This window comes from Monodon monoceros, unplaced genomic scaffold (genome assembly GCF_005190385.1).
Source record: "Monodon monoceros isolate NGI ecotype Baffin Bay Population unplaced genomic scaffold, NGI_Narwhal_1 Super_Scaffold_18, whole genome shotgun sequence".
NCBI lineage: Eukaryota > Metazoa > Chordata > Mammalia > Artiodactyla > Monodontidae > Monodon > Monodon monoceros.
In genome coordinates, this window is record NW_021703774.1 from 99,497,619 (window position 1) to 99,510,148 (window position 12,530).

A 12,530-nucleotide genomic window follows, 5' to 3' on the forward strand; every position below is an offset into this window, starting at 1 on the left:
AGGCCACATTCACATAACTTTTATTATAGTATACTGTTATAATTGTTCTATTTTATTATTATTGTTGTTAATCTCTTACTGTGCCTAAGTTACAAATTAAACTTCATCACAGGCATGTATGTATAGGAAAAAACATAGTAGTACATAGGGTTTCATACTATCTGCAGCTTTAGGCATCCACCGGGGGTCCTGGAATGTATCCTGGGAGGATAGGCAGGGACTACTGCATGTCTTGATTGCGGTGATGGTAACAAGGGTATAACCATATGAAAAAAACAAACATCTGGACTTCCCTGGTGGTGCAGTGGTTAAGAATCCGCCTGGCAATGCAGGGGACACGGGTTCGAGCCCTGGTCCGGGAAGATCCCACATGCCACGGAGCAACTAAGCCCGTGCGCCACAACTACTGAGCCTGCACTCTAGAGCCTGCGAGCCACGACTACTGAGCCTGCATGCCACAACTACTGAAGCCCACGAGCCTGGAGCCCATGCTCTGCAACAAGATAAGCCACCACAATGAGAAGACCATGCACCACAACGAAGAGTAGTCCCCACTCACTGCAGCTAGAGAAAGCCCGTGTGCAGTAACGAAGACCCAAGGCAGCCAAAAATAAATAAATAAATTTATTAAAAAAAAAAAACTGACAAAAAGCATTGAACTTTTATTTTAAATGGATGCATCTTACTGTAAGTAAATTTTACTTCAAAAATATATTTTTAAAGAATGATGCAAAGTTCAAGAATTTTGAAATAATTTTTACTGTCTTAACACATCAGTAGTAATAACAGATTATCAAGTATGTTTGATAATAGTAACCAGCTGATAATCTGTTTCTTTAAAAAACTATCATAAAGAACTCTGATTACAATTTATAATAAGAATTGAATATAATATACTTACCTACTTGATTACCTCCTAGTTTTACAGGTTCTGTTTCTAAACTATTTAATTTGCCACTTTCTTGGTTGTCATTAGAAGCAATAAGATTGTGAGATAACTGATTAGCAGTCAGGTTTGCCTGAAGCTTTTGAATTTCTGCCTCTTTCATTGCAAGCTTAATCCTGGCACAAAAGAAAATAAACCAAAAATTATTAGAAAGATTCTATAAAAATACCACAAACCATTTTCCCCTTTCAAATTAAAATAATTTTAATTAAAAAAAATTTTTAACTCTGATATTAGTCAACTATTGGCCAAGATACAGAAAGTCTTATATACAACTGATTGCATTGTAAACTGGTTCAGCTACTTTAGAAACTTGATAGTATACACCCTATGACCCAGCAATTTTACTTTTAGAAATATCTGCTAGAGAAATTCTCGCATATTGTACAGGAAACATGTGTAAGTATGGACTTTGCAGCATTATTTGTAATAGCGGAAAACTAGAAATAAGGCAACTATTGATCAAGGAACAGATAAATTGTGATGTAGTTGTAGGAGAGACTCTTATACAGCTATTAAAACTAAACTAACCACACTAGTCCATCCATTGATCAACCATTCTACCTACCTACCTCAACACAATGAATTTTAAAAATGATGCTGAGTGAAAAAGCAAAATTACAAAACATATAAAAACAGTATATTTATATGTGTGAGTATAAACAAACACAAATGAATTGAAGGATAGATATCCATCTCATGATGGTAGATACTTAGGAGGAGAATGGGACTAGTGTTAAGGATCAAAGGGCATTATCTATCCTGTAATGTTTTATTTTTTATTTAAAGAAACAGATTTGAAAAAAATATCAAAAAATGTTAAGAAGAATCAGCTCTTAGTTGTGGAAATATGGATATTTGTTATAATACTCTCTAGACTTTTCTGTATATTTCTCAACTTCTCAACTAAAGATCTTAATTACCAATTTTTAAAACACATCGTATGTGCTAAAACTTCAGCATCTGAAAACCGTACCTCAATTCCGAAATCACCATTTTATTTGTCTCACAGCAGCCAATGTAACTGTCTTCCTTGTTTGACAAAATACTCATCTGGTGCTTAGACAGAGATGATTTAAAACCAAACATTTCTCTTTTTAACTGCAAGTTTAAAAACAAACATATATAAACTTACAATATCTATGATACAATTTATTTATTTATGGCTGCGTTGGGTCTTCATTGCTGCACGCGGGCTTTCTCTAGTTGTATTGAGCAGGGGCTACTCTTTGTTGAGGTGAGGGGGCTTCTCATTTGTGGTGGCTTCCCTTGTTGCGGAGCATGGGCTCTAGGCACATGGGCTTCAGTAGTTGTGGTGTGCGGGCTCAGCAGTTGTGGCTCGCAGGCTCTAGAGCCCAGGCTCAGTAGTTGTGGCGCACAGGCTTAGTTGCTCCACGGCATGTGGGATCTTCCCGGGCCAGGGATCAAACCTGTGTCCCCTGCACTGGCAGGCAGATTCTTAACCTCTGTGCCACCAGGGAAGCCCGATACAATTATTTTTTATGTAAGTTTGAAAAATTGTGTGAATTTAATAGAAACAATCTAACAGCCATCAACAGAATGTATAAATTCATTATGAAATATTAACATAATGGGAAAACTACAATAGTTAAAATAAATCTGCATTATATAAATCATTATGGAGACATCACATGACACTGAGTGAAAAACAACAGAGGCACATATTGTACTTTCAAAAATGCACTGAACTATATATATATTTTTTTCCGGATACATCTGTATATGGCAATATTTAAAATATGGGCAAGAAGGATACATATGAATTTCAAAATAGTGGCTAGCTCTGAGGAGAGAGGGAGAGAATGGGGATCTAATGAAGTACATACTGAGGCTTTATTTCCCTATAAATTTTTATTCTAAAAATGTCTGAAGTAGATATCACAATATGTTTCCCAGATTTAGCAAATGTGCTATATTGGTCTCTTTATGTATTCTGTATGTTCTGAATAATAATTTTAAAAATTAGTTGTGAAAAGGGGCAAGGTAAGCACTTAATGACTACTACCTTCAAACTATAACAAAATCACACTTTTTAGAAATAGACAAATTCACATTTCTAAATCATGTTATATGGGAGCAAGCATATATTATCACACCACTTTCAGAATCACATATCAAGTAATTCTTGATAGTGAGTCAAAGGAAGTATCAATTTAAAATGAATGCTACCTGCATTTGATTACTATCAAATTTCAAAAGCAAACAGTACATTAGAAATCTAAGCAAACAGGGACTTCCCTGGTGGTCCAGTGGTTAAGACTCCACATTTCCACTGTAGCGGGCAAGGGTTTGATCCCTGGCCTGGGAACAAAGATCCCACGTGCCACGTGGCCAAAAAAAAAAAAAAAAAAAAAATTAAAAAAAACAATCTAAGCAAATAATCAGCATCCCAGGAAAGTAGATATTGCAGGGGGATGGGAACCAAGAATGGTATATTCTGGTTTTAACTCTGCCACTAGCTAGCTGGACAAATTATTTACTTCCTTGGGTACACTTCTTCACCAATTCAATAAAATGATAATATTGAATTAGATGATTACTAAGGTCCCTTTCAGCTTCATAATTCCATGACAGTTTAAAATTGGTAAAAGTCTACCAGCCATCCATATGTGAAACCAATCATGACACATTTATCTTATCTTATCTTATCTTTATCTTATCTCCTGATTTCACCTTTACTTTGCACCTATGAATAACAAATTTCTGACACAAGTATACTTACTTTCTTCCTAATCTCACTTATAAATATGGTCATATATATAACTCATAGAGAAAAGGTGGCCAGATGCTACCATAAAAACAATTTAATATTCTGTACCATTCTAATAGTATATGAAAAGTTGCTCAACATGGTCAACAGGGAAATGGAAATTAAAACCACAATGTGATACCAGTTAATACTCATTAAGATGGCTACAATCAAAAAGACAGACAATAACAATTGTTGGCTAAGATGTAGAGAAACAGAAATCCTCACATTTTGCTGGTGAGAATGTAAAATGGTACAGCCACTTTGCAAAAGTTTGGCATAAATTTACCACATGACTCAGCAATTCTACTTCTAGGTATCTACTCAAGAGAAATGTGTGGACAGAGACTTGTAAGCAAATATTCATAACAGCATCATCCATAATAGTTCAAAAGTGGAAACAACCGAAATGTACATCTACTGGTGAATGAATAAATAAAACGTGGCTCATCCATACAAAGGAATAATATTAAACAATAGAAAGAAATGAAATACTGATATATATCACAATGAAAGATCCTCAAAAACATTAAGAAAACGTAAGACCACATATTGTACAATTCATTTATATGAAATGTCCAGAAAAGACAAATCTCCATAGGCAGAAAGTAGATTAGTGATTCCCTAGGAGTGGGGATGGGTACAGCGGCTGATTATAAATGGGCACAAGGGACCTTTGGGGGATAGAAGTGTTTGAAAACTGGATTGTGGTGATTGTTCCAGAATCTGTAAATTTACTAAAAATCATTGAACAGTACACTTAAAATGGGTGAACGCTGTGGTATATAAATGTTCCTTTAAAACTGTTGTTTTAAAAAATTCTGTGCCATTCTTATACATGGCATCTGACAGATTGAGAAAGGATAGAATAGTAGAAAGGTAAGTTCAGAAAAAAGGATTAGATAGAAAAGAACTGATGATTGAAAGCAGACGTGAGAAAAAAATAGAAGGTAATAAAGCAACTACAAAATTATGATCTCTTATAAAGCACTTGGGTAAAATTTTCCTTGTCACACATACTTACTGGCAACTGGGATATAATTTTTTCCAAACTTCTCAGTTCCACCCTTGAACTTTCTATTTCTTGCTGACACAAATCCAGTCTCTCATTCTGTGTTGCAATATGAACTTTTAATTCTCGGTTTTCATTCATCAGAGAAAATTTTTCTCTAAGTATTTCGTCTTTATCCTCTAACTCACTCTCTAGCTTAAGAATACTTTGTCTAGATTCAGTTAGTTGTGCCATGACTTCTGAATTTTTCACTGCCATGATCCTTAATTTTTCTTTTCCATTATTATTTTCTTCTTTTAACTGCCTATGAAGAAAAAAGCATAAAAATGAAAATAAAACATACATTTACTTTCAATAATCATATTTAGTTAATCTCACTTTTTAAATATTTTAAAGCTTAATTCTGAAATAATAATACTTGCTCACATTTACTGAGTGCCTACCTTCTGCATGCTAGGCACTCACAACTTTATGTGGCTAGCACTATTGTTACTCCCTGCTTATGGATGGAGGAAAACAAGGCAAGGAAAGGTTATGAAACTTGCCCAGTGTCTCACAGTAAGTAGTTGAGCAGAATAATCCCACTATCTTGGAGGTATTTCTGCTCCCTTTTAAAAAGTGTATGACAGGAGAGTTAGCTCCAAAATCCTGACACAATGTTTTGCAGCATCAAGAAAGCTTTAGATAGTATAAGGAAAAAAATCACAAACTATTTATTAGCCACAACTCTAAAAGATAAAATCTAATTAACCATTAACAGATTACTATGCAGCGTTTTTAAACATATATGTGTATACCTATAAAAACATGTCAAACATTAGAACAATCTACTGTTTAGAACTATTATTGTATTTCATCAGTTCCCTTTATCACATTTTTAACATCTCTGAAATGAGGTTACACTAGGTGATGCTTCATGATTTGAAGAATACATATTTTACTAGCTAATATGGTCACACTACAAGGACACTACATCTGTGTTAATTTTTTCTAAATATATTCAAAGCAAATATGTTGATCATATTACTCTATATTTACAAGTATATTAACATCAACACATGTTTTATTCATTTAAAATCCTAAATTTACAAGTAGAAAACAATTTCAGTCATGGATGCCTATCTTTCTACATTATTTAAGGCCATAATTACAGAATTCAAAATATTCTATTTTTAAATGTTTCAGTTTTTTCTCTATTTCCACACAAAAATCCTTTTTTTACAATAGAATACTGTACCTTAATTTCTCTTTCAGAATTTCAAGTTCACTTTTATATAGACCACACTTTTCCTGTAGCCTTTTATTTTCTTTTTCACAGTTAATTAGATTTTTCTCTAATATTGCTTCTTCAGCTTGAACCTAAAACAATAATTTGTTTTAAGTGGATGCACTAATGTGGTCATAAGTTTTAGGTATTTCAAATTAAAATGTAGTGATTTCGGAAATAAGCAGGAGAGTGGAGTAAGTACTCCACAAGTTTAAGTCCCCAGCCTTGTAGTGAAAGGAGCAAAGTGAACTTCCAGCAACAAAGAACAGGGAGGGGGGAATGCTACCACCTGTCCAGAAATGGTTAAGAGCCTACAAGAAAGGAACAACAGCATGATTACCTGAAAGCAGAATTGTTCTGCTCTATGTACACAAGGCAAGCAACTCATGTAGAGATGCTGCATCAAGTTACTAAAGGCTAACTTTAGTGTAAATGTTCCAGAGAAGTAATTTTTGAAATTTTAGCCACAGAATACTCCCAAGGAAATCACAGCCCCAAATTTAAAACAGATAAAAGTCAAGCATCCAGGTTTGAGCAGTGGAAATGGAGGACTGGACACATCTGCCCCACTTCCTTTGTTATATCTATCTAACTATAGGGCTCTGCTGAGCAGTTTGAAATTTATAATCCTAAGAAGTATGAAAAAAATCATCTCTTACATTTTCCTCTCTTTCCTCTATAAAGTCCTCCCTCTCTAGGAGGATATTCTCCCTACTAAGTATTCTACCTCCCAGTCCACATTACCTTATTAAAAATCCCTTCTACAATATTTCTTTCCCGCAGGGACCTTTTCCAAGGCTTTCAAAACAGTGATCTTATTAATTCACACTTAAGACATCAGTATCTAATGGGATCTTAAATTTTTCTTATTTTTAATATTTCTTCTATCCTTCTACCTTTCTTTGAACAGAATTTGTAAATATTAAGGATATAAAGAATTTATATTAATTAAGGATATAAAGAATTTATCTTAAGGTCCAACATGTGGCCTCCCTCCAAACAGGTTTATTATCATGTGGTATTACTTGAAGATATTCAATGAATGTAATTAAGCCACTATATTACTATGTAGAACCTATTCAAGGAACCTTCCCTCTGAGAGGCAGAAGTGAGCCTCTCTCAGGGTGTTATGTTTAAGGAGACCAATTAAAGGCTACATAATCTACTCTGCCTTCATTTTCACTGAGGTGACAGGAACAAATTTCCTGCTTTTACTTCTATAGCTCTAAACTGCTCACTCACCCCATCTTTCTCTACATTTTGTCCCGTGTCTCCACTCTTTTCCTTCTCTGGATAAGAAAGTTTCTGCTCATTATAAGAAGGTGGTAAATATTATACTTAACTAATAATTATAAATTCTTTATTTCAATGATTTTATTATGAATGAGATCATAAAAATTACTCCCCACTTTAACCATAAATAAAGATATTCTATTTATGTCTATATTTTCAGAATGTGGATGGTAATACAAAACACTGAATTTGCACAACTGCCTCTTACCTTTTCCAGTTTTTCAGTCACCTTTTCTTTATAATGTTGGAAAGCTTTACTTAGCTCTTCAGCATTATATAGTGCTTCATTCCTTTGTTGTTCAGCTCTAAAATTTAATGAGATAATTAATAAAAGAATGCTCTGTACTTGTGTATTTAAGTTCCAAAATAACCTATATTTAATTATAAGGAATAACTAGAGAGAAGCAGATTTTTTGGTGTTAAAAAGGAGTATAAGCCTTAAAATGGCAAAATGAAAAATGAAGACTAGACTACAATAATTTCCTCACTATGATATCTATATGAAAAATAAAATAGAACATAAAATACTTATAAACTTTGAAACATACATTCTTATGTGTTGGCAATTTTTTCTCTGTCTGGAAAAGACAGATTAGGGAAGTTGCCTAAGGCTATATGATAAATTTTCAAAGATCAGGTATTACAGAATCAATCCACTGTCTAGTATATTAAAAATACTCAGTAGGGCTTCCCTGGTGGCGCAGTGGTTGAGAGTCCACCTGCCGATGCAGGGGACACGGGTTCGTGCCCCGGTCCGGAAAGATCCCACATGCTGCGGAGTGGCTGGGCCCGTGAGCCATGGCCGCTGAGCCTGTGCGTCCGGAGCCTGCTCCGCAATGGGAGAGGCCACAACAGTGAGAGGCCCACATACTGCAAAAAAAAAAAAAAAAAAGTACTCAGTAGATCCTGTGATCTTTGAAAAGGCCAAGTAAATTTTCAAAAAAGATATAAAATCTGAACAACAAAATCCAACCACTACCAAGCAAGCCCAACCATTCTGTCTCACTTCTTAGTTCATCCTGACCTTTCTTCATACCTCTCACAGTGAATTGAGACTACTAGGCTGGAACTTGGTCAATTTCATATCCACATCTAAAAATTTTTCTATATTTAAACTTATTTTCATCACATTATTTTGAAGTTAGTGACTCTTCTCTTATCCAAGGTGAATTCCTTTATCTATACTCTGGATCTTAGTTCTTCCCTTTCAGGACTCTTCTGTATTTTCAGTCTCTTCTCTATTGGCTTACAAATTCAAGTGAAAGTATCTCTTATTTCCTGAATATATGGGGTTCTTAAATTTGGACAGCAACTGTGGATATCAGAGATGTTTGTCTGGTTCCAAGTTTCAAAAAAAAAAAGAGTTTAAACAATAAGGGATTTATTTGAAAATCTACGAGAATATATTCCATTCCTTAGTTGGCATAGCTGGAATTCAGAGAGCAAAGGATACCTGTTTTTTTCACTTTTTATTTTTTAAATGGTCCATACTTTTGACCAGATTTAATAGCTTTATTTATTTATTTTTATTTTTTGGCTGTGTTGGGTCTCTGTTGCTGTGCGCAGACTTTCTCTAGATGCAGCGAGCGGGGGCTATTCCTCATTGCAGTGCGCGGGCTTCTCATTGCGGTGGCTTCTCTTGTTGCAGAGCATGGGCTCTAGGTGCACAGTAGTTGTGGCACATGGGCTCAGTAGTTGTGGCTTGCAGGCTCTAGAGTGCAGGCTCAATAGTTGTGGCTCACGGGCTTAGTTGCTACACAGCATGTGGGATCTTCCCAGACCAGGGCTCAAATCCGTGTCCCCTGCATTGGCAGGCGGATCCTTAACCACTGTGCCACCAGGGAAGTCCTACCACCAATATTTATAAAAAGGTCATAATATTTTCAGCCACACAGAAAAGAATGGATAAATATATACATGTACTCCCAACCCAACTTTTGTGAATCTTAACTCTTTGCTATTTTTGTTTCATGTAGCCTTTTTATTTTAAGCAAACAAAACATTATAGACATTACAGAGTTGAGGTCCCTGTTCACCTCCAAATCCTATTCCCCTGACTTTTTCCACAGTGTGACTTTGTTTTATTATCATCATACATTTTGTACATTCACATGTTGACCAAAATATCCACAAACAATACATCATAGTTCATCCACTGTAAGAGGCACATTGTTTTCACATTTTTAACATCTCTAAAATTATCATGTATTTTACGATTGATGGTATACCATAGTTTCATGATATTTTTTCTTAGTGATTACTAAAATAACGGTACACCTTAAAATCTGTGGAATCTTACATTCAATGAAATATCGTAATCTTCTGTCACGGTATTCAATTCATTGGGCCCTAGAGCCACAGTGTTTGGGTTCAAATTCTACCTCTACCACTTTCTAAATGGATGACCTTAACTTCTCTCTAATTCAGTTTCTTCATCTATAAAATGAGGATATTATCAAACTCTTATGATTGTATGAGGAATAAATAAGTTATATACCTAAAGCACTTAGAAAAGTGCTTACACATAATAAATGCTCAGTGAGTTACTACAATACCATCAAATTTAAAACTTTTGCCAATCTAATAGTAAGACATGTTTGTAGCTTTACAACCTCACTGTAGTTTTAATTTACATTTTTGATGACAGTGAGATTAAGCAGCTTTCATGTTTCATTGGATATTTGAGTTTCCTGTCCTTTACCTCTACAGATTCTTTGTCTTTTATTACTGGATATCTCCCCCCAACCCTGCTTTTTCTTATTTTGTGAGAGTTCTTTACAAATTCTGGATATTAATCTTTGTGAATTATATTACTTGCAAATATTTCCCCAACATTAGTCTTGTCTTTTTCACTTTTTATTTGATGAGTTTTATAAACAGAAGGTTTTTATTTTAATGGACTTAAAATTTAGCAATCTTTTCCTGTAATATTCATGCTTTTTTGCTCTCATTTTAAAACACTCTTCCCTACCATGAGACAACACATAAACTATTCTCATATAAAACATTCTTCCCGGGGCTTCCCTGGTGGCGCAGTGGTTGAGAGTCCGCCTGCCGATGCAGGGGACGCGGGTTCGTGCCCCTGTCCGGGAGGATCCCACATCCCACATGCCACAGAGCGGCTGGGCCCGTGAGCCATGGCCGCTGAGCCTGCACAGCCGGAGCCTGTGCTCCGCAACGGGAGAGACCACAACAGTGAGAGGCCCGCATACCGCAAAAAACAAAAAACAAAAAACATCTTCCCTACCATGAGACAACACAGAAACTATTCTCATATATTTTCTCTAAAAGTTTTACTTTTCACAATTGGGCCTTTAATCCATCTAGAATTTTTTTTTAATGCAGGTATAGTAAGAGGCAGGAATCTAATTTAATTTTTTAATCAATAATCAATTCTCCCAGAATTATTTTTTGAAGTTTTTTTTTTTTAATATTTATTTATTTATTTAGGCTGCACCGGGTCTTAGTTGCAGCATGTGGGATCTTCGTAGCTGCATGTGGGATCTTTCAGTTGCAGCATGCAGACTTCTTAGTTGCAGCATGCACTCTTAGTTGTGGCATGGAAACTCCTTAGTTGCAGCATGCATGCAGGATCTAGTTCCCCGACCAGGATCGAACCTGGGCCCCCTGCATTGGGAGAGCAGAATCTTACCCACTGGAACCCCAGGGAAGTCCTCCTGAAGTATTTGTTTTTAAAATTAAGTCAGTACACCCTTAATGTGGATTCACCACTTTTTGATATTTTGCCACCATTGCTTTATGTCTCTCACTTGAGAGATTTTTTTGCACTGAACTATATATCCTAGAGTAACTAGTAATATAACCACAAGTAACTATCAAATTTAAGAAATCTAAAATTGATACAATATTACTGTCTAATACACAATTCATATATAAATTTTATTAATTATTCCAATAATTTCTTTATGGAATTTTCCTTCTTCTGATCCAGGGTCACTTACTGCTTTTAGTTATCATGTCTCTTTAGTCTCCTTAATCTGGAACATCTTCTCAGCTTTTCTCAGTCTTTCATGACAGTGACATTTTTGAAGAATAAACAGTTGTTTTACAGAAGACCAACCTGAGCTTGTCTGATGTTTCCTCATGATTAGTTTCAGGCTATTCATTCTCAAGAGGCATACCACATAAATGGTGTTGTACCCTTCTCACTATATCACATATGAAACACATGATGTCAGTTTGTCCAGCACCTTAATTATTGATTCTTCCATCCTTTGCCCTGATTTGTAATGCCACCTGTTACATTATGAAGATTCCACTGTATGCATGTTTGCTTAAGAGTCTCTGTTCTGTACCACTGACTTTTTTGTTTATTCCTATACCAATATCACATTGACTTAATTAGTATAACTTTAGAAGTCTTGTTATCTATAGACATGTTCTCTACCTTGGTCTACCGCTTCAAAAGTGCCTTGTTTGTTCTTGGACATTGGTTCTTCCACATGATTTTTAGGGTCAGTTCATTAAGTTCTACCAAAAATTTTGTTGGGATATCGATTGGAATTGTACTGAATGCATAAACTATTTTGGGAAAAACTGACACCTTTACGTTAGGTTCCCTTCCAGAAAAATGGTATACACCTCATTAGTTACATCTTCTCTTAAGGCTTTCAAAGAAGCTTTATTATTTTCTCCATTGTATTAAGTATGTCTTTTTAGTCTGATATTTTGACATCTCGGGCATTACTGACCCTAGGAAGACTGGCCCTCCCAGGGCTAGCCAATTCTCAGAGATTAATAAACTTGGCACATGGGAGTGTACCTTTCATACACAAACTAAGCAATCCAGAGCCCACTCCCCATTCCTCTATCTGGCTCTTACACACCGGGCTAATATTCTCCTGTCCTAATCACCCCAGGACCAGGTACTAGACCACTCAGGACAGTCTTACACTTCTGCCCACTGAGATTATTCATACTAGCCAATCTGAAGGCTGAACACCCTACCTCAACCATTTCTTCCCACAGAAACCACAGTAAAACCTCCTGTTCATATTTTCTTCCCAACTCCCTCTGCCTTCTGAACAACCCTGATACTTCCCTGTGTGGTCCCTCTATATGACATGTCATGTCTCCTATTTCTAGTAATCTGTGAGTATAAAAACTTCTTCATTTATCACAGCCATTTCCATGTCTATCTTGCCATACCTGATTAAAACAAATCCTGAGTACATTTTTAAACCTCCATTAAGATTGTACCTATCTTCTGTAGATTTTTTCA

General features: G+C 35.5%; 1 protein-coding gene across 8 annotated transcripts in view; it reads right to left on the reverse strand.

Moving 5' to 3' along the window:
* CCDC18 (coiled-coil domain containing 18) overlaps positions 1 to 12,530 on the reverse strand; it is a 117,905-nt gene that overhangs the window by 88,964 nt on the left and 16,411 nt on the right. For 7 of the 8 annotated variants that reach the window (XM_029228829.1, XM_029228830.1, XM_029228832.1 and 4 more), the window contains 5 exons: positions 7,497 to 7,593; positions 5,966 to 6,087; positions 4,741 to 5,032; positions 1,923 to 2,047; positions 902 to 1,062 (listed from right to left, as the gene is read on the reverse strand). In XM_029228829.1, the coding sequence (XP_029084662.1) occupies positions 902 to 1,062; positions 1,923 to 2,047; positions 4,741 to 5,032; positions 5,966 to 6,087; positions 7,497 to 7,593 (797 nt within the window). Of the gene's footprint in view, positions 1 to 901; positions 1,063 to 1,922; positions 2,048 to 4,740; positions 5,033 to 5,965; positions 6,088 to 7,496; positions 7,594 to 10,312; positions 10,329 to 12,530 lie in introns of those variants that run through there. The other variant, XM_029228837.1, reaches the window with a different exon arrangement.